The sequence below is a fragment of the Myxocyprinus asiaticus genome, chromosome 28, assembly GCF_019703515.2.
Source record: "Myxocyprinus asiaticus isolate MX2 ecotype Aquarium Trade chromosome 28, UBuf_Myxa_2, whole genome shotgun sequence".
Taxonomy (NCBI): Eukaryota; Metazoa; Chordata; class Actinopteri; order Cypriniformes; family Catostomidae; genus Myxocyprinus; species Myxocyprinus asiaticus.
In genome coordinates this window covers 10,999,675-11,022,968 of record NC_059371.1, presented here as the reverse complement: position 1 = coordinate 11,022,968, position 23,294 = coordinate 10,999,675, and the positions used below count along the sequence as shown (strand labels likewise).

The following is a 23,294-nucleotide window of genomic DNA, read 5'->3' as shown; positions in this document are numbered from 1 at the left end:
TTAGAAGAAATGGTGATGTTTCACAGTGGTAAACACTCGACTGACCCAACTTTTTTGGAGCGTGTTGCAATCATCTGATTTGAAATTACTGTACATTTTCAGAAAACAATGAAATCCACAAGGTAAAATATCATATAATGTGTAGTTGTGGTGCTTTCAATATAGAAAAGGGTGAATATAATTTACAAATCACTCCTTTTTGTTTTTATTAGCATATTCCAAAATGTCCCAACTTCTTCGGAATTGGGGTTGTAATTCGTGTTCAGCAGAAGAAAGTCATACACATCTGAGATGGCATGAGGGCGAGTAAATGATGAGAGAATTGTCATTTTTGGGTGAACTATCCCTTTAAGCTCTTTCCACAGCAACAAACAAAAACACTTAATTCAGACAATGCTGAACTTACAATGGAAGTGTATGGGGCAACCAGTTGCATTTCTGTCAACACATTTTTTATTTTATTTTTTTATTTGCCATTGTCTGTAGTAAGAGACAATATACCTCGGGTGCTGTGGATAGAGCTTAACTTGGATTTGACCTGAAATAACCCTGAGATATTATTTAGAAAAGACACTAGAAAAGTGCAAAATTTAATGAGTATTGCCATTATGTGAAATTAGGTCCTGTTAAAGCATAAACTAAAAATTAAGGTTTGCATGTCTTAATACATGCCAATGTACATGCAACATTTGTTGTTGTTTTTTATTTATCTGTTATGGCATCACATTGTTTTCTAGTGGACCAACACAGTAACCATAAAAAAGGTTTTTCTTGTTTTCTGAGGTATAAGAAGCACAATTTTTACAATGGGTATAATTTGAGTCCTTTGTCTTCTATTCTGTATGCAATACAAACATGGAAAGAAAACGCCTTAGAACATTAACACTTCCTCTTCTGTGTAAGTAGAGAAAATTATATTGCACTATTTTTTTCTTTTTCGATATCTGCTTTGTAATGCAATAAATGCACTTGGTAGTACAATAATCCTAAGGACAGTGAATTGTTTCCTCAGGCGTGATGTAGGTACACTCTCTCTCTCGCCCTTCATCTTTCTGACAAGACAACATGGATTTGCCTGATGCTGTATATGCTTTCTACTTAAATAAAATGCCACTAGTTATAATAAAATAAAAACATTTTATGAACTTTTAACACTCCAGTCATGCCTTGTTTGATCTTTGCTTGCAGTTTTACGCCTAGTGTTTTTTTATTTACATATTTGCATGTGCCCAAGACATGCGACATGTTTTGTATTACAAGGCTATCAAGCTATCAAGGCTATGAAGCATACATTTTTGTGTTCACTTACTGAAGGAATTTGCTTTATTGAAGTAGAGCCCTATTATGATTTGCTTTCAGTCAACAAAATGTTTTCTTTTGCAGTTACTGATATGATGGATAGAAGTCACTAATCCTTTACCTTTAAGCATTTGCCGAGAAGTCGGTCGTCATTTGCTATTAATGCAGTTAATCAACCTTTATAACATTAACTGGGACTGAATTACTGTCAACAATTTTACATGAGTATATGATTTTATAAAGGCTGCATTACCTACAACAGAGCCTAAAGGAGTGCTTAAATTGATTGCTGAACATTTTCTTCAATGAACAGCCTAGGTGACATCAACTGAATGTTGTTTATTAGATGGAGCCAGTTATGACATTTTCTCCAGAATAATGTGCACTGACATGTCCTGCATAAAAAGACCAGGAACAAGTATTAAGAAATTCAGTTGGCTCATTTTTACTTCATGTTGACGTTGGGGGGACGGGGGGGATGACGACACCATTATTCAGTAAAAAGGACTTTATCAATTCATAGAATGAATGAACAGTTTTCCTCAACCTCTCACTGCAAAGGAATATCTACAGATGCCCTCTGGTGTACAACACTGAACTGATATTTTTACACAATTTAAAAGTCACAGAAACTAATGGACAGTAAAAAAAAAAAAAAAAAAAAATGATGATGTTCTTAAACCCTGTGGTATGAAAGGGATGTGTATCATGTTTTATAACACAAGTCAATGGCTTGTCTGTCTGTCTAGAAACTGCAATATAGTTTTCTGGGAGTTTTTTATCAGGACACTTGAAGGGATATTTCACCCAAAATGAAAATTCTCTCATCATTTACTCACCCTCCTGGCATCCCTGATGTGTAGAACTTTCTTCAGCAGAACACAAAGATTTTCAGAAGAATATCTCAGCTCTGTAGGTCCTCAAAATGCAAGTGAATGGGTGAAAATTTTGAAGCTCCAAAATCCTAAATAAAGTAATCCATTTGACTCCAGTGGTTAAATCCATGTGTTCAGACATGATATGATAGGTGTGGGTGAGAAACAGATACATTTTTAAGTCAATTTTTATCATTATTTCTCCTCTGCCCATTAGGGAGCGATATGCACAAATAATGTGAATCACCAAACACAGAAGGTGAAAGTGAAGGAAAAAGGAACTTTCATTTTTGGGTGAACTATGCCTTTAAGAAGTATAAAGAAGCAATGATCATGAAACAGCACAATCAGGAGATGTTCATAGAAAACTGAGGGAATGGGAAGGAAAAGAAAAGAGCCATGTGTAGGTAGTGGTTTGGCCCAGGCAAAGATAGTCTCCTACCTCCTCTTCTTGGTAAGGATGGTGCCGGGCTTGTGCTGGGCATCGGGGTGATTTTCCAGCTCGGGTGGGCAGGTGGACACAGGGCTCTCCAAGATGGCCTGTTTTAAGTCGTAGAACATGGACGAGTCTTCTTTGGTCAGGAAGGACATTGCCACACCACTCTTTCCAGCACGACTCGTTCGGCCGATCTGATGGATATAATCTGGTAAAAGAAGCGAAGCATCTTCAAGAAAATTTTTTACTTTTTATCCTATGTAAATAAAATATATCTATATTTACACTATGAAACATTTTAATAAGATTGAGCTACATACTTTAAACAGATTAAACTCTCTAATGGCTTATTTTTTCAATCTCTGTTGCACAATCAAAGCTTTGTTTATTTGGTTGCGTACTGAACAAAGAGAAACAAGAAGCCCCATATCATAACTGCACAACAAGAACTGAGAGCAAAAGTGCAAATGTTGAAGGCTGAGGAGCTGTTAGACTCACCCTCTATGTTCTTGGCCATGTCGTAGTTGAGGACCATGGTGACGTCATGGATGTCAATATATCTGCCTGCCACATCTGTGGCCACCAGGATGTCTTTGGCTCCAGCTTTCAGGTTGGACAGGGCGAACTCTCTCTGCTTCTGTCCTTTACCACTGTGAAGTGTACAAGCATTGTACTGCAGGGGTAAATAGAGGAAGGGAAATATTGATAGTTAATTTTTTATTACATCTGGTAAAAGTGATTAAAAAAAAATACCCTAACAACAAGGATGAAAAGAATGTATGGAAGAGAATGGGTATAGTTAGAACAAAATGTATCATGTATGTCAAAGGCTTTAAAGACCCCATCAAATCAAAACTTGAGTTTTGTGACTTTTAGTTCACATCTATCAGCGTTGAGGCCATCTATATGCCAATGTACTCCTAAACTTTGACAAAATTAATTTTTAGCAGGTATACACATTTATATAGTCTTTTTCTTTCAGGAAAACAGATTAAAATATTGATGACTCCTTTTGCGCAACAGATTTTTGTCCAATTAAATGCTATCTAGAATGAGAATGCCCATCCCCCTGCAAACATCCAGCCAGTAGCAAATCATAGTTCATGGCTGTGATGCAAACCAAAGCCTCTGGGTCATTTAAAAATAACCAATGTGTTGATATGCCCAACCAAAACTATGTTTCAACACAGGGCAGAAAACTGCGCTCGTACAGCCATTGCACTGGGTTTTGAAAACAGTGTAATATATTGTGCAATTTCTCCTTTTGCTCTTTTGAGAAACTGATGATGATAATAATAATAAACACTGTGTACTTACTCCCATCCTCTCCAAAGTCTTAGCCAGCACATCACAACCCTTCTTTTGGTTAACGAAGATGATGCTGGGCGGATTGAAGCCATGCGCCAGGACCTCCAACATCTTCTTCCTGTTTACATTACACAGAGAAAATGTTTTAAAGTCAAATTTGACATCTGCTCATGCATGCATATAAAAGACTATTGGTTAGTGTGTGCGCTCTGACCTCTTTTCACCCTCTGACATGAGGATGACCTTCTGTTCCACTCTCTCGTGAGGTTTGCCCGCAGAACCGATGTACACTACCGCGGGGCGCCGGAGATAACTCCTGGCCAGATGCTCCACTGCTGGAGGTATAGTGGCCGTAAACACGACGGTCTGGAAAAATAACAAGATGACATAAATAAAAAAATTAAGAAAGCTTTAGAAAACTTGATATTTTATGTCAGACTCTATTAATGAGCCTGTATTACATAATTTGATATCAAACAGATTAAAAATGTGATTCAGAGTTTAAAGTCTGCTGAAAATGAGGGTGTGATGACTGTATCTGTTACCTGTCTTTATGTTTGCCAGACTCAAAGTTCTGCATAATTTTTTCAGGGTCCTCAGCATCATCTGTGTCTGGCTTCTGATTAGTCACAGGAATGTATTTGAATCTTCTGAATGTCGGGTTCAAATCCCATGTCAATCATTCTGTCGGCTTCGTCCAGTACCACATATGTGCACCTGCTCAGGACAAGGTATCGGTTCTCCAACACGTCAATCAAACGACCGGGTGTGGTTATGACAATCTGAGGGTGAAGATAAAAATAAAGATCAGATCTAGAAGCATATGGGGTGATATAGATGATTGATGCCCAAAATTTTCAATTATAACAATTATTATTAGAATTCAGCTTTTAAACATTATTATATATAATTATTATCCTTGACTACTCTCACCTCGCAACCCATTCTGAGTCTGAAACCTGCGGTTTGCCAAATTTAATGGTCTCCTCCTCGATCTACTGCTCCAGCTCATGAGTGGGGGCCAGAATAACGGCATACGGCCCCTGATCAGAGTCCTCAGTTCTACAGTCAACATGCAGACATGATTAATGGAGACTTTTCCACATTTTATCTGATTATGCAAAATAAGTGTTGGCATATAAAAGTATGACAGAATATTAGTTGGTTATGTGAGCTCTCACCTGTCAGTCTTAGGCAGAGTGGTGATCCAGACCAATAAGGGAATGAGGAAGGTGGCGGTTTTAGTGTTACCACTCTCAGCCACATCAATGATGTCACGGTTCTGTAAACCAATGGGAATGGCTTGCCACTGGATAGGTGTGGGGTCCTGATTACAAAAAAAATAAAAACATTTATAAGTGGCAAATTTACAAGGAAGTTATATGTAACATGTAGCCACGCATTTCATAACTTCTAAAATAATAATTCTGTACATTATCAACATTATCACAAAACTTGTGAGCTGAGTGAACTAGCTTTTAAAAGGACACTGAACTTGGTATCATATCATAACTGAAAAATGGACCCAACACGGGAAAAAAAACATTAATCTGTTGTGCATGAAACATGATGAGCTACACATCTCGATGACCTCCAGAATGTGTGGCGGCAGCGCATACTCCTTCCAGTTGCGGATGGGGTTGGGGATCTTGCCTCCTTTGGTTGTGATGCTGTAGTCTTCTCTGAAGATCAGTCTCTGTACGTCATCTCATCCAGCTTCTTCTGAGACCAGTGCCTGTCGTCCCAGCGCTGCTTAGCCTCCTTTTTACGGACCTTCTTGAGACGCTGTCTGTAGAAGATACATAAATACATTTTCATTTTGAATTAGCAGTGTAAATTAAGCAGAGGTTCATATACAGAAGTATTTTAGGTCAAATGATAAGTGTGGCTTACTCCTCCTGATCTTTCTCCTCAGTGGTTCATCTCTTCTCCATCAGGTCTCCATAGAAACGAGACTAATCTCTCTTCTGCTGCTTGAGGTCAATGCCGGCAATGAAGCCTCGGCCGTAGAGTTGAACTTGACGCTTCTCTTTATACCTAAACAAACACACACATACACACAACAGTTAAACATGCATGTTGGGGACTCTTTCCACAACGTTTTAGCTTTATGATCACTTATACTAAATACATAACAGGGAAAGAAATCGCAAGGAATTTAACAATTCCATTTCAGATTTCAATTCCTCTTAATGATTCCGTTTCCTTCAGTACTTTTGAGGAAGAAATATAGGGGGGAGGGGGGGACACAATTCCTATTGCATTTAATGCCCTCAACAGTCTGTTGCAAAATGATGAGTTAATAACTTTTCATAGACCTTAAAATGCAATACAATAACTGGCCATATATATTAATTATACAAATTCTAATAAATAATTTATTCATTCATGTTTTGCTTTTTGTTATAAAATACCACTCATTGCAATCACATTACACTCAGTTTATCTTTTTTCTTTCTTCCATTAAACAAAGGAATAGTTCACCCAAAAATGAAAATTCTGTCATTGTTTACTCACCCTCACACTATCCCAGATGTGTATGACTTTCTTTCTTCTGCAGAACACAAGTAAAGACTTTTAGAAGAATATTTCAGCTCTGTAGGTCCATACAATGCAAGTGAAGCTTCAAAATTTTGATACCCATTTACTTGCATTGTATGGACCTACAGAGCTGAGATATTCTAAAAATCTTAATTTGTGTTTTGCAGTAGAAAGAAACATACACATCTGGGATGGCATGAGAGTGAGTAAACGATGAGAGAATTTTCATTTTTGGGTGAACTATCATTTTAAAACACTCTTATGAATTTAGATTCTTTTTAGAAGTAACAACTCTACTGATATTACTGCTCTGCACATTCTGAGCATTCTCTCAACTTCATGCAAGCTTTTTCAACAGTATTGAAGTAGTTCCCATGTATTCTGGCCACTTGTTGGCTGCTTTTTCTTCACTATGTGGTCTAACTCATCCATTACAAAGTGGTTTAAGATTATGAGAATCATAAGATTAGTCAAGTGTGTCCAAACTTTTGATTGGTAGTGTATAAATTTAAAAAGCTCTTCACTTTTGATTCTGCCTCCTCTTCTGCCTTCTTCTTAGCCAGCAGCTCTTCAAGAGACAGAGTCTGAACCTAAAAGAGTGCATAAAGAATGTAAGAGAAAAGCTAATTTCAAGTTTAAACTGAATTCTAGTGAGGCACCTTCTCTTTCTTCTTGTCATCTTCCTCCTCTTCATCTTTTTTCTCATCTTTATCTCTCTTTATCTTTAAATCCTGGGATTTTGGAGAAGTGCTCCTGAGAGGAGAGACCACACACTTTTAGACAGCTGGATTGCTATCATGGCAATCATAAGTATCATCAACACATAGTGTGCCCTTTCCAGATATCAGGCAAATCAACACAAGGTTGGTGAGGCAAGTGTGATTCAAACCTTGATTTCTTGGACCGGTCTTTGTCCCATCTGTCCCTGTCTCTGCGGCCCCTGTCTCTGTCCTTATCTCTGTCTCTGTTGATAACATTAGAGTATTTTCATTACAACACTTTCGTTTTGATTATTACATATTTCTTGTACAATTTTTGGTGAAAGAATATATAGCTCTACAGACCACTCTGCAGATTTGGACCTGTTCACGGGATCGGTGTCGTATATTTTGCACTGCTTAGGCAATAGGCATGGGATCAGTGTAATCATTAAATCACATTTATATAGCAGAGTAACTGCAAATGTGCTTTATAACTCACAAAATAAATAAATAAATAAATAAAATAAAATATTCATCGGTGTATTAATAACTATGTTATCTGAACATGATAAACACACACTGGATGCATTTAGCCCTGCAATGGCCTAATCCCTCCAATAAAATAAGCAGCTGGAAACCCAAAAGTCACTATAAAATATTTAAATACGCTTTTAATATGTTTAAATGTGCTTTGAAAAAAACAGCAGAAAATCCATATTATTACTCACTGTTAGGGCTCAAAAACAAGACACTTGCGAAGCCTGTTCATTTCACTAAGCCACCATGATGCATGACGTCAACATGTGACGGACTTCCTGTGAAGGATCGTGGTAGTCCTAGTCAAAAGTGATTAAGCAACAAATGAATTAATTGATTAATTGATTAATCTGGATTTTCCTATTGCTAGATAAGATCAACAACGGTTTTCCATTTTGTCGGGCACGTACACTCACATGCTTCCTCAACTGTAAGCCTTTCTACTCGCTGCAGGAGTTTTCCTCGTTTATTCTGGTGTGTGTACATCCTGCCACTAGCATGTGTGAATCAGCTGGCTGATCACATCACAGACACACTTATTATTATTCTGGGAGATTTTATAAAGCTAACCTCACATGTGAACTGCCAAAATACAAACAACACATCACATGCCCCACCAGAGAAAGAAATATATTGGACCACTGCTACACCACTGTAAAGGATGCATATCGTTCTGTACCACGTGCAGCTTTAGGACTCTCTGATCAATGTCTGGTTCATCTTCTCCCGACCTACAAGCAGAAACTAAAACCAGCTAAGCCTGTAGTAAGGACTGAAAAAGATGAAGCAGAGAAGCAGGCTAATGAAGCAGAGCTGGATCTACAAGCCTGCTTTGACTGCACTGATTGGAGTGTTTTTGAGGCTGCAGCCACAGACCTGGACGAGCTCACAGATACTGTGACATCATATATCAGTTTCTGTGAGGATATGTGCATCCCTACTAGGACATTTTTATCATTCAATAATGATAAACCATGGTTTACAGGAAAACTCAGACAGCTTCGTCATGCCAAAGAGGATGCTTATAGAAATGGGGATAAAACATTGTGCAATCAGGCCAGGAACACACTTACTAATACAATCAGAGTGGATAAAAGAAGCTACTCTAAAAGCTGAAAAAACAGTTTTCAGCCAACGATCCTGCATCTGTGTGGAAAAGCCTGAAAAGCATCATCAAGTACAAGACACCTCCCCCTCACTCTGAGAGTCAACTAATTTCTGATGAACTGAATTTGTTTTACTGCAGTTTTGAAAAGCTCAGTCTCACACCCCTCCCCCGCTCTGATCTTCACTTCACACACACACCAGCACCTCCTGGAACCACTCTCCTCCCCCCTCCTGCTACTCAATCTGCACTTATGATCTGTGAGGAGGATGGAGGATGTGTGCCAGGTCTTTCGGGAACAAAAGACTAGGAAAGCTTCAGGCCCAGATGGTGTTTCACCTGCCTGTCTGAAAGTCCTGACCAACTGGCCCCCATCTTCACACAGATCTTCAATATATCACTGGAGCAGTGTGAAGTTCCCTGCTGCTTCAAATGCTCCACCATCATTCAGGTCCCAAAAAAACCCAAAATCACAAGACTTAATGACTACAGACATGTCGTTAGAGTTGGGGTACTCGAGTTTGGACTCGGACCCAAGTCACGAGTCCAATTTTAATGCATCACAGATTCACGGACGCATTTTTACTCGGACTTGACTCGGACTCAAGTTTTGGGACTCGAGATTTTTTTCAGAGTCCAGCCGAGTCCATTTGTGATTCAATGTAAAAAAAAAAAACACAAAAGAAAAATTAATAAACACATCTCTGTCTGCATGCAGCTGTATTAGCCCCTGAAGTCGTAGATGTAGCCAGAGTTGTTTCAATGTGTTTAAGCAAACACACGTGCACACACATACGCACATGAACAGGCACACTCATCAGTCAACCAATATGCTTCAATGTTACTACAGAGACTACTGTATATTATTGACTACCGAGATGGCTGGCACGACGAAAACATAAAGACGGGCATGTATCCAATGTAACAGAAACTAAACAAGGCAGTTTCACATGACATGGGACCTGACAACTGGTAAAATTGTGTGTGGCATTTGTGCAGCCAAGACGGTGCTCGCATTGTGGTTTCATCGTGGTTAAAAACTTAAAATCAAGAACTTCATTGAGTCAAGTCGCACACATCATGTCTCTCACAGTTTACTAAAAACAGCATATCAAAATAAAAATACATAAAATCCAATATTAATACTATTTGTAAGTCTTTTTAGGTGTATTGTATCTACACATGTAGGCTTCTGTAGTCTCTTGTGGTCCATGCAGTATTGTCAGCTTGAACTGGTCCATAATAGCTTTATGAATTAACTGTGTAACTTTTTAAATAGTCTGGGGAAAAAAAGTGTTATTGCTAAAGCAGACAGCAACTCTAGACAGATAAACAGCACCTATTTATTATTGATTGACTATTTTGAAAGCATTGACGAGCTGCTTAAAATTCATTCTTTTACAGCATTTGTCCACCATTCACAACATTCAGTCATGCACAATAAAATATTAGGATATTTTTGGGCAGTGAAATGTTTTGTTTATAATTTAATTATAGACTATAAAATAAATGTATTATTCAATGACAGAGTTTGTGTATGAAGCTAAACTTCATGTTATGAGATGAATTTAGTTGGTTATGACGTTTTTATTTAAACATCTTATGCTTATGCACGTCTTTTTTTAGCCTACAACTCTAACACTTTTGAAGGACAATTCTATTAAATTTATGACTCAAAATTATTATTCTCCATGATTTTGCAGTTAAAGAAGTGCTCAGTGAAATTTTCTTTGGTTGGTATTTAAAGATTTCAGACTGATTGCATACCAACACGGCTGCCACTCAAGCAAATATAAATTATTATAATTTTTTTAATCTTCTGCGGCAGCTGCTGCAGCTGCTAACATGGACGCATCAGGGATTTAGGTACACGAGCAGCACCCAGAACTGCGAAATATCAGTGATGACATGGCCCTAATATTATCAGTGGGCTTTTCCAGTGTTTTTGGATGTAGCATTTGCAGTCAAATCATGAGATGTAACTTATCAGCGAGTGCTAATTACCACTGTGTTGACTTGTTTGTATGTACTGTATTTTCCCAAATCAGTCGGCAGATAGAGAAAAACATTCAGAAAGAAATCTCAGTATAGACTATTATTTATTTAGATAGGGATCATTTTACATAAAACTAAATTAAACTGAACTGACAAACTGAAAATGGAGTAGAAATAAAAACTAAATTAAAATTCAAAATAATAACTCTGGTTGTAATGACTAATGCAGCTTTCACTTTCTTTGGTGTATGTTTGAGTGGAGGGAAAAAAGCAACAAATAATTGAAATGTCAACAGAATGCAATAAGAAGTGTGTTGAAGGACAGTTTTGTCTTCATACACCTAAAACATATTTCATTCTGAAACCACTTTGAAATTTGTTCAGCAGGATACTAATCATAAAATGTATGTGTGGTGATGGGGGCGTGGTCGTGTGTCTGTTTGCAGGAGAGAGGGAGTGGTGTGGCTCGTCAAGCTGGTTGACATGATCTCTAACAGCTGTTTCTTGTTACAGTGATAGCAGGGAGAGGTCTCAAAAGCAGCCAAAACACGCCAGAGAGCAGAGAAGAGGGACAAAAGTGCGCAGCAACTGCCGTGTCTTATTTGAGTGTTCTAATGTTTTTAGTGCTGTGAAGCTGAGATTCCAAGTAGTTTGGCCCTAAGTATTGTGAAGCTGAAGATTTCAAGAAGTTTATGCTGAAATAAGAAATGCACTGTGAAGAACGCACACACAGAGAGTGAGAAGGCAGAAAAATAAAAGCCTACCTGAAGCGTGTCACTGCTCCCCGTCTCCTCCTTTCCCATACCCGAACCTGAAGGAGTGTTACAGCATATATGAAATGCAACAGAGGTGTTTTTGTTACATTTATACTGACAAACTGTTTATCTTAGTTGTGAAGTTTAAAATAAGCTTAAAATATTGATGTTGAGTTTACGGTTACAATTTTAATTCAGATTCATGAACAGATTCATTCGGACTCGGCCTGTTATGGACTCGGTTTTGAGTCCAACTCGGCCCCTTTTGGACTCTGACTTAACTCGGTCTCAATTGTTTAAATACTCTGACTTGACTCGGACTCGACTAAGGTGGACTCAAACCTAACACTACCTGTCGCTCTCAAGCCTGAAGGACATCACTAGACCCCTGCTGGACCCCCTTCAGTTTGCTTACTGAGCAAACAGGTCTGTGGATGATGCTGTCAATATGGGACTGCATTATATCCTGCAACACCTCAACAGACCTGGGACTTATGCAAGGATCCTACCTGTGGACTTCAGTTCAGCCTTCAATACCATCATGCCTGATCTTCTCTCAGCCAAACTGACCCAGCTCCCTGTGCCCACCCCAGTCTGTCGATGGATCACCAGCTTTCTGATAGGTAGGCAGCAGCTAGTGAGACTGGGGAAACTCACATCCGGGCCCCTCGCTATTAGCACTGATGCCCCTCAGGGATGCGTTCTCTCTCCACTGCTCTTCTCCCTGTACACAAATGACTGCACTGCAAAAGACCCCACTGTCAAGCTCCTGAAGTTTGCAGATGACACCATGGTCATCCGCCTCAGTCGCGATGGTGACAAATCTGCATAAAGAAGGGAGGTTGATCATCCTGAAGTGGACTTCAGGAACCCCCCCCACCCCCACCATCCTGAACAGCACTGAGGCAGCAGTGGAGTCATTCAGGTTCCTGGGCTCTACCATCTCTCAGGACCTGAAGTGGGATGCCCACATAGACTCCATTGAGAAGAAGGCTCAGCAAAGGCTGTACTTCCTTCACCAGCTGAGGAAGTTCAGCCTCCCACAGGAGCTGCTGACTCAGTTCTACTCAGCCATCATTGAGTCTGTCCTGAGTACATCAATAACTGTCTGGTTTGGTTCAGCCACCAAATCAGACTGAAGGAAACAACAATGGACAGTCAGGACTGCAGAGAGAATTATTGGTGCCACCCGCCCACCCTCCAAGACCTGAACGTCTCCAGAGTGAGGAAAACGTGCAGGTAGAATCACTCTGGACCTCACACACCCTGCCCACTCCCTATCTGAACTGTTGCCCTCTGGCTGGCGCTACAGAGTACTGAGTGCCAGGACATCCAGGCACAAGAACAGTTTTTACCCTCAGGCCATTTTCCTCATGAACAACTAAACTGCCTCAGGACTCCAATAAACAAATAAATATGTGACTTTTACTTTATCATTAAACTCAAAAGTGTGAGCAAATAGAAACATAATTTTTATTTTATTTTAAATGAATTATTTAATTAAAAAATATTAATACTTTTTGTAACATTTTCAATTATGAATAAGTAATTTACTTTTACATAGATCTACTCTCTTTGACTGTTTTCAATGGATGAGTTAAAGGTTTACTTTGAAAGCAACCTGTTTTCTTTTTGTCACGAATATTATTAATATTCGACCATACCATGAATGTATCAATTATGATAGTACAAAAAATATATTTTAAATAAAATATTCCCTAGCTATGTGAAAATTTCAAATTTACCAGAGAAGATCACCATGAAAGGCTTTTATTGTATGAATGTTATTCAGAGCTTGGCCTCAGGGTGGACCATTTTGACCACTGCCTATTCTGGAAATGTGTTTGGTATAGTAACCCAAACTGTGCTCTGTTACAGGCAATAATAGGCTGTATGGCCAGCGGAAGGGGGTTGATCGAAGCACACTTGGATGGTCCACTATGGAAGATGAACAGAATGAGGGGAGATCATGGACATGAACGCGAGAGGAGTACGCATATGGAGGCGGGGGTTCAGCTCGGGATGCGGAGTGAGGAGGAGAGACTTAAGACTTTCAAAAACTGGTCCAGAGATGCGCCGGTAAGCCCTGCGGAGCTGGCCCGGGCGGGGTTTTTCTATCTGGGATGCGGTGATACGGTGCAGTGCTTCTGCTGTGATGGTATACTGAGACACTGGGTTAATGGAGATACCCCATTGGGCGAACATGAGAGGTATTTCCCCACATGCGGCTTTGTGATAGGCAGAGATGTGGGCAATGTTCCGCTGGGCTCGTCTGATTCTGTGGACGGACTGCTTTTGAGTCAACTGCAGCGGCTGACCGTGGACGAACAGGTGGTGTCCGGGCAGGCTATGTACCCGGAGATGGAGTCAGAGGACAACAGACTGGCCACCTATCACAACTGGCCCACCGGAGCATCAGTGCAGCCCGACACACTAGCGCGAGCTGGCTTTTTCTATACAGGTATGTTTCGTAGGCCTTTTGGAGAGAAAAGTTAGCATATTGTCTTAATTCTTCTATGAAGTTTCGATTCAGTGGAGCAGCGAAACTTTGCTGCTTCTCTTTTCTGGCCGCTCAGTCACGCGCCCCTGAAATCACGCGCACAGCTGTGAATGAGCCGAATGAACCAGAGAGCCCGCGAGCGCTGCGCAGTTCAGCGCGTGCGCCTTATTATTCTGATTCTGGCTGTTCCTTTTAGAAATACAGAGTACTCAAAAATGCCTTCTACATTTATCAAAGAGAAATGAAATAAATTCTCTTGATATACAATAAACATTAAAATGGTATAAAAACGTTCCCTTCAAAATATTTTGAATCCTTTCATTTGAAGCCACAATTTGTTTGCCGCCTTAAAGTTTAAGCAAAATAAAAGTGGTGGCAAAGTTAAATTCTTCCTTGCATTTTCTCACTGATTTTTTTTTTTTCAAAAACGTTACCGTAAAAAAGTACAATTGTGAAAGGAATGTTCCGGGTTCAACACAAGTTCAGCTTAATCGACAGCATTTGTGTCATAATGTTGATTAACACAAAAAATAATTTCGACCCGTCCCTCCTTTTCTTTAAAACAAAAACAAAAATCGAGGTTACAGTGAGGCACTTACAATGGAAGTGAATGTGGTCAATTTTTGGAGTGTTTAAAAGCAGAAATGTGAAGCTTATAATTTTATAAAAGCACTTACATGAATTTTTCTGTTAAAATTCATGTATTACTTGAGCTGTAAAGTTGTTTAAAGGTGTACTCAGTAACTTTTGTCTTTGTGTCATCTTGGACACACCTAGCGGCTTGGATGCAGCATCATTTAAAATCAATAGTTTTCAGTTTCAGATGCCATTGTAGAAATTCAGTATTCATAATCAGCCATGATTAATTCAATTCAAGAGTGAAAGCGTCAAATAATGGGACGTTTACTGAGTTTAAGCCAGTAGTATTCAGCTGGTCATGTGATTCTAAAATGGCAGCCCCCATGAGTGCGCCCCTGCCCCATGTAGAATAAAACAGCTTTTATAAGATTACTGATATGACTGGAGTCCTGTGAGTGGTCATAATTTCTTACATATATTGCAAAATTACAATTACTGAGTGCACCTTTAAAGGGTCATTTTTACAGTCGTTTTAGGGTTTTTGACATTACATCATCATAGCAACAAAGTTGTAAAATTAACAATAAATTTACACAGAAAAAGTAAGTTAGCAATTTTTTCACACTAAAATCATGTTAACACTCATATTGTTTATGTCTTGTGGCTATACTTTTGAAACAGTGAGTATTTTAACATTTATGCGTTGTCCCCCATTCACTTTCATAGTAAGTGCCTCGTTGTAACTCAGGTTTTTGCTCTTTTTAAAGAAAATGAGGGCCAAGTCAAAAATTATTTTTGTGGTTATTAATATTATGCCACAAATGCTGTCGATTGAGTTTAACTTGTATTAAACCCGGAATATTTCTTTATGGATTTATTTCTGGAAATTATAAGAAATTTTTTTTTTTTTTATTGGTGTAACCTAATGTAGTCCGGTTAATTCAGTCAGATTAAATAGCAATTACAAATAATAATAATAAAATAAAAAAATGAAAAAATAGAGAAGAAATAGCATAAATTTAAATGGATGATAACAAAAGATATAGCTAGTCCATTTCCTAATAGTCAAGATTGGGGGGGGGGGGGGGCATGAAGATTTATCTTAATTTTAATAGTTAAAAAAAATATTAAATACATATATATATATATATATATATATATATATATATATATATATATATGTATGTATGTATGTCCCCTTAATGTCTATGGCATCATGGCACTGTTGATTTACTTTTTATCAGTGCATATTGGTTTTGTATGTGCATTGCAATGTATATTGTGCAGTTGTGAGATGTTAATAACATATTGTCTCTGTTTCTCAGGTCATGGTGACAATGTAAAGTGTTTCTTTTGTGATGGCGGTCTGAGGAACTGGGAACCAGGAGATGAGCCTTGGCAAGAACACGCCAAATGGTTTCCACAGTGAGTACTGATTTATTGCTCTCATTAAAAAAAAAAATCAGGCTACAAGAAGTTCCTGCAATATAATCTAATAATACAACACCACACAATGTATTAATAATAATAAATACATGTTCATATTCTAAAATTGACAACTTGTGACTTGAAGCCTAAAGGGATTTATTACAAAATTGAACTTTATGTAAGCTTTTCTCAAGTAGACAATTATGATTATTCCTCATTTTGTCTGTCTTGTGCTTCCAAAGATGTGAATATTTGCTTCAATCCAGAGGACGGGAATATGTGAGCAACGTCCAGCAGTCTTACTTCAACATGAGTGAGAGAGTGGTGAGAAATAGTCATGAAACGAATCAAATGTTTATTTTGTGTTTAGCAGCTAAGTAATTTTAGTATGTGGTTTAGGGCTTTAACTGTTTTCTTTTTTAAAGGGTGGATCACTATCATCAACTGTAGGGAGTGTGAGCTCAGGTAAGCGAATTGAAGTTCATAGTTTAGGTGATGTGACAATTTTAATCAAAAAGGGAATCAAACAGGCCAGTCAGTAAAATGGAACATGTGGGAGCCACAACAGTGGTTTAAGATGTCACATGTATTTGATTCCAAATTCTTGTGTTCTGCTAAATGTCTCGTAACATTAACTGCTATCTTTGATGTTGGCTTGACAAAGTTTTGTCTGAAAGGTTGAAAGACTTAAAAGTTTGAAGGCTATACAGGCCTCACAATCAGACAGATGGACAAAAGTTCAGATAAATAGGTTGCTAAGGTTGTCTGGGTGGTTGCTAGGGTGTCCTGGCTGATTGTTATGTTTTGCTAGGGTGCTCTGGTTCATTACTAGGGTGGTCTGGCTGGTTGCCAGGCATTTCTAGGCTGTTCTATCTTGTTGCTATGGAGTTCTGTCTGGTTGCTAGGCATTGCTAGGCTCTGGAAACAGAAAACTATAATTCTGAGCAGTTAGAAAATATTTAGCATGCTTATACAGAACAATCTGAAGGTCTGTGCTTGGTCAATGTCTTTTTAGTAAGTCAGTTCACTCGGCGGCCATCTTTGGAAGGATATTTCTATGTAAACAAGGCGAAAAAGTGCAGCTCCTATCTACTTGAAAGGGGAAAGTACGAAATGTCCAAAACAGTTGGTCAAGATTATGATGTCTTATCTAAAAGGTGATTGGCTCTTTTACCTGTAAGGCGGGACTTCCTTTCTACATCCATTGACCGTTGGCCATTCCAATTTCTCCCATTCATTTGAATAGAAGTGGCCCGTCTCTGCTAAATAGTCTATGGCTTAGTTTAGTGGATGTAGATTGAAAGTGCTAAGAGCAGTCAGTCATTTTTGTCCCAAGTTTGTAGAATAACAGTATGTTGGCTTTGTCAAGTCTTCATCAGTCTCCATTTATGTGTGTAGCACTTGCATTATACTTGTAATCCGGGCAGTACCTTGTTTGGCATTGTCCCGCTGGAAAATGCAGGGACGTCCCTGGAAAAGATGGTGTCTGGATAGCAGCATATGTTACTTTAAAATTTGTACAAATCTTTCTGCATTAACGGTGCCCCACACAGATGTGCAAGTTACCTATGCCATGGGCACTGACACACCCCCATACCATGACAGACACTGGCTTTGACGCTGGACCTGACACTGGACCTGACGCTGACACTGGACCTGACGCTGATAACAACATGGATGGCGCTTTTCCTCTTTGGCCCGGAGAACATGACGGCTGTTTTTTTCCATAAACTGTTTGAAATGTGGACTCATCGACCACAAAACACGATTCCACTGTTCTACTTTCCATGTAAGATGAGACCAATCCCAGAGAAGTCAGTGGTGCTTCTGGACAGTGTTGATGTATGGCTTCTGCTTTGCATAGTAAAGTCTTAACTTGTCCTGGTGGATGCAGCGGCGAATGGTGTTGACTGACAAAGGTTTGCCGAAGTATTCCCAAGCCCATTTCATGATATCCATTACAGACACATGACGGTTTTTAAGACAGTGACGTCTGAATGATCAGAGATCATGTGCATTCAAAGGCGGTTTTCCAGCAGGACAATGCCAAACCACATACTGCCCGGATTACAAGTGCATGACTGTGTAAGCAAGTGTGGGTGCTAGTTTGGCCTGACCTGTCTCCAATTGAGAATGTGTGTCACAGTACGAAGCACAAAATATGACAACGAAGGCCCCGTATAGTTTCTCAGCTGAAGACCTGCATAATTAACAAACTTGTGCCTTCAGTGCCCAAACGCTAAATAAGTTATTAGAAGAAATGGTGATGTTATACAGTTGTAAACACTCGACTGTTCATAAAACAAAGTGTGACGCTGGCACACTGCTAACCATTCCAATTTATTGACAAAGTTTCAACCCAAAATAGGTCTTTTGTCAGATCAAAGACCTATTTGTTTGACCTGAAGAAGACCTATTTTGGGTCGAAATTTGTCAATAAATTGGAATGGTTAGCAGTGTGCCAGCATCTCTCATTTTTTTATGAACATTAACTTGTAGCTGTGCACCTGCATTTTTTTCTAGATGTACGTATACTACTAAACACTCAACTGTCCCAACTTTTTTGGAGCGTGTTGCCAAAATAATAATAATAAATAAATAATAATAAAAAAACAAATAATAATAATTCACAAGGTAAAACATCAAATAATGTGGTGATCTAATGCTTTCAATATAGAACAGGGTGAATTTGTTTTTATTGCACACTGTCCCAACTTTTTTGGAATGGTGTTGTACTTTTCAAAGCCCTTTTTCTTAGCATTTGTGGTATAATGTTGATTGCCACAAAAAAATAATTTCTGCTCCTCTCATTTATTAAAAGAAAAAATCAAAAATCGCAGTTACAATAACCATATTTTTAACCTTATCTGTGTAAATATCCAATATTAAAACTTTGTTGTCATGATGCCGTAATGCCATAATCCCTGTTATCTGGTAAATGCAGCAACACCGATAATCCTAGATATGATCAAACTAAAATCATGTTAAAATGATTATAGCTATCTTGTGCCTATACTTTTGAAACAATGTGTATTTTAATGTTTATGGACTGGCCCCATTCACTTCCATTGTCAGTGCCATGCTGTTACTGTATTAGTTGCTTGTTCTTAAATAATGAGAGACCATTTTTTTTTTCCTTTGGTAATTATGCCACAAATGCTGTCGATTGAGTTTAACTTGTATTGAACCCAGAACATTCTTTAAAGTGAATTACTACACCCTAACCCTTACAGACACCTTTACCATTTTAATTAAGACATTAATTTGCTCTTTTATTAACCTTTTTATTAGTGAGGACCATCCTCGCACAATTGTTGTAAAACGTCTAACTGCATTTATGAGGACATTTTCAGAAATATTTGCCCTCACAAGTACACTAACACAAGAACCCAATGTTCCTGTGTGCTGTCCCGCTGGCAGAGGTGTTGGGTGAGCAGAGCTCAGTGGCAGCAGCAGCGATGTTGTCTCCTGTTGTGCAGGCGGTGCTGCAGATGGGCTTCCAGCACTCAATGGTGGAGAGTTTGGTGCAGTCACGCTATCTTCTCACTGGCTCACACTACACCTCAGTTTCTGACCTGGTGACCGACGTCCTGCAGGCTGAGGAGGAGGAGAGGCAGGCAGGGGAGCCCAGACCAGGTGTGGAGCACCCTCTGTTTCAAAATCATTCCTCCATCAAAATAGCTGCAAAATACCTTTAATTGGCACTAGAGGGAGCCAATAGCTCAATTCCAAAACCTAGTGAGCTGCCTTTCTGTCTACTGCTTACCTAGGAAGCTGTCATCTCTGGCAGCATCCTAAATGAACAGGAACTTCATAAGTGACTGATTTACGCTGTGAACGTTCTACATCAGGGTCGTCAATATGTGGCCTAGGACAACATTTTAAAGCTGGGCCCTGCTTTCCCTGGGCCCAGTAAGTAGACTATATCATAGATGATCTTAGTGGGAATCCCACATCTCATGGTCTGTGACATTTTCCCATTTTTTTGAAAAATAAATAAATAAATCTGAGAAATTCGATTGTGTACTTCACATCTTTAATGAGGAATGAACTACAATACCATGAAGCATCGCAAATGACATAACTGAATTAAAAGCGATGGATTTTTTTCCCCCCGTTGTTATTTTCTAAGTATCTTAGAAGGCAGTCTACCTTTAGGAACAGACTTTGTGTCAACAGTCTGCCTATTATGCCTTAAAATGCTGACTAGGTAGGCAGCCCATGAGGTTTTGGAGCACAGACACTATTTGGCCTAGTGTATAGTTTGTCAAATAGATGTTCTTCAAAAAAAGATTCTAAATAATGAAATCTCTTATGGTATATCCCAATCCTCCACCCTCTAACGTGTGGATGGTTTGTTCCCTCAGAGACTGTGGAGAGGCAGGGCAGCAGTGCAGGTGGGAAGAGAACGCAGGACACAGTCAGGGAGAAAGGTCTACATTAAGTGTGTGTGTGTGTGTGTGTGTGTGTGTCTTAATTTTCTCTCCATCTAGTAACAAGTAAGGATGTACTCAGCTCTAACTATTATCTAAGGGTCATTTTTGACCCAGGACAGGTAATTAATTTGTTATAAATATTGCATAGTTTTTGGTACTGGAACCAAATGTTCTGACTTTGTCAAGACCATCAAAACAAATACAATAAAAAAGAAAATGTATTTTTGTATATAACTGGAAATGGAAGTATTGGAGTTATGTAGTGACTGAAACATGTTACACAAACCAAAAATATCTTCTATTTAAGATTCTTCAAATTAGAACCCATAAATATAACATCAAGAACTTAAATATACAGCAAAAAATGTTTTTTGATAAGAAAAATTTTCTTTTCTAAGGTGGTGCGAGAACCATTGGAGAACCTTTATTTTTTTTAAGAGTGTAAAACAGCTCATACATTAAACATATAATGACCCAGGGTGAGTTTAGCTGTCTTCACTTGTTTGTTTGTGTGTGTTTTCCAGTGCGATCAGACATGAGTCCAGAGGAGCAGTTGAGACAGCTCCAGGAAGAGAGGACCTGTAAGGTCTGCATGGACAAACTTGTCTCCATGGTCTTCATCCCCTGTGGCCATCTGGTCGTCTGCACAGACTGTGCAGCTAGTCTGCACCACTGCCCCATCTGCAGGGCAGTCATCCGGGGGAGCGTTCGAGCATTCATGTCCTAAAGCTCTGAACTGAAATGTCTTTAACAAGAATCATACTGCATAGTCTGATTAATGCTGAGAAAGATTCTACAGATATTATTTTCAGCTGCCAAATCAGCAGTGCTGTTGACATATTGGTGGTGCTTGATAATCGTGCTTTTTGGCCATTTTTTAAAGGAATAGTTCTCCCAAAAAATTCTAATTCTCTCATTATTTACTCAGCCTCATCTGCATGCTATTTATTATTATTATTATTATTATTATTATTTGCCTGTGTAACTCAAAAAGAGATTTTTTGAAGAACCTTCACACAGCACTTTTCCATGACGTGAGGGTGACTAAATGATGACAAAATTATAATTTTTGGGTGAAAATGCTTTTCATGCTTGTAAGTTATTGATAAAACATTTTTATTTTTGTGTCATGTCAGCATAAGCAGTTTCTTTTCTTTTTTTAAAATTTGAATATAAAATGTAAAAAAAAATAAACAGATGGTATTTTATAGGAGAGCATATTATATTATTATAATCATTTATTATCAGTTTATAAACACTGTACTTATATTTTCATTAATAAAAATGATTTGCATTACTCTTCTTTGTCTAAACACCTTATTTTAAAATTGGTAATTATATGACTGATTATATAAATGTGTGTGTCTGTCTGTGTGAGTGTGTGTTTGTGTGTAAATAAGAGTATTTGTACATGTTTCATGGGCAAAAGCACACAGATGGAAGCATCATTCCAAACACAAACAAGACGACATGATCAGATGAAAAGCACGTATTTTATTAACAAACATCTATTTACACTCAAATGACAGACAGGCAATGAAGAACTATGAGACCTAAAAAGAGATTCAAAAAGTGTTGCTTACAAAGGATATACCCGTTAAAAAAAGACATAGAGAAATAAAGGTAACTCTTTACAATACAGTTCCATTTGTTAACATTAATTAACATTATTTAACATGAACTAACAATGAACGACACTTATTAAGCATTTATTAATCTTAGTTAATGTTTATTTCAACATATATATTACATTTTTTTAAATCATAATTTGTATTAATTAACATTAGTTAATGCGCTAACTAACATGAACTAACAGTCAACAATTGTATTTTTATTTACTAACATTAACAGATGAATAAATGCTGTAAAAAATATATAAAGTGTTAGTTCATGATACCTTATGCATTAACTAATGTTAGCAAATGGAACCTTATTGTAAATTGTTAAAGAAATAAACAAAGCAGAGGGGAAAATATGTGATTTAAGGAGAAAAGTAGGGATGCAGATTTATAACACTTTTAACAGCTTTCAGCAACAAATAGCTGCATTTGCTATATTCATCATTATCCTAAATTCTAGAATTACAAATGTACACAGATATTGTATTAGAGTGGTAAAAATGCATTTCATCCTGCTAGGCCATAGTTGAGACGTCTAATTCTTGTACAGAAGAACATTGGACACTAGGGAGCTGAGTAGATCCATGGAACATTGTACAAGATTACTCCACAGAAGCAGGATTTGTTAGTTTTTGCCATTTTGAGTTACACAGATCGGAAAACTATCAGCTATAAAAGTTTCCATTCACCCTTACGTAGTTTAAAGGGATAATTCATCCAAAATGTAAATTCTGTCATCATTTATGAAAACATAAAGATATAAAACTTTAGAAGACTTTTTAGAGAACTTTTATGTTTTTTTTTTTTTTTTAATTATTTTTTTTGTCTTTTTGACAACCAACATCCACACTAATCCATTTTTGTTTGAAAACTGTGTTTAGTTATAGTTTCCCCAAAGTATGCAGTAATGGATAGTGTTTTTGGTAGGGGAAAACGCCGTCCCAGCACATGTACATCTCTGAGATGTCTCTTTTAGATATTTTCATCAGGAAAGCATCACATTCTAAATAACATCTGCTAAACATCTTAAAAAGATCAGATTTACAAACAATCTAAAGCATAAACGTCTCAAAGACAGTAGAAGTATCACGTCATACAACACTGAACATGGAAATATGAAATTTCTCGTTCAATTCAGGAAAAAGCTGACTTCGTTACAGACAACGTTCAAACAACTTTG

The 23,294-nt window shown here is 38.1% G+C and overlaps 2 protein-coding genes and 1 pseudogene across 2 annotated transcripts in view; 2 read left to right on the top strand and 1 right to left on the bottom strand.

Moving 5' to 3' along the window:
- The window catches only part of LOC127419234 (voltage-dependent L-type calcium channel subunit beta-3-like), a 105,287-nt gene extending 91,724 nt beyond the window's left edge, over positions 1 to 13,563 (top strand). Inside the window, exon 15 of the transcript XR_007893626.1 lies at positions 13,431 to 13,563. The gene's annotated coding sequence lies outside the window, so the exon portion shown is untranslated. The remainder of the gene's footprint in view (positions 1 to 13,430) is intronic.
- LOC127419370 (probable ATP-dependent RNA helicase DDX23) lies at positions 245 to 11,930 on the bottom strand (annotated as a pseudogene).
- On the top strand, positions 13,392 to 21,792 carry LOC127419241 (baculoviral IAP repeat-containing protein 7-like). The gene is made up of 7 exons (XM_051660493.1): positions 13,392 to 14,013; positions 15,957 to 16,056; positions 16,302 to 16,383; positions 16,485 to 16,524; positions 19,480 to 19,695; positions 20,427 to 20,492; positions 21,020 to 21,792. Exons 1-7 carry the CDS (start codon positions 13,446 to 13,448, stop codon positions 21,220 to 21,222), a joined length of 1,275 nt encoding a protein of 424 aa, XP_051516453.1. The 5' UTR covers positions 13,392 to 13,445; the 3' UTR covers positions 21,223 to 21,792.
- The last annotated feature ends 1,502 nt before the right edge of the window (positions 21,793 to 23,294 follow it).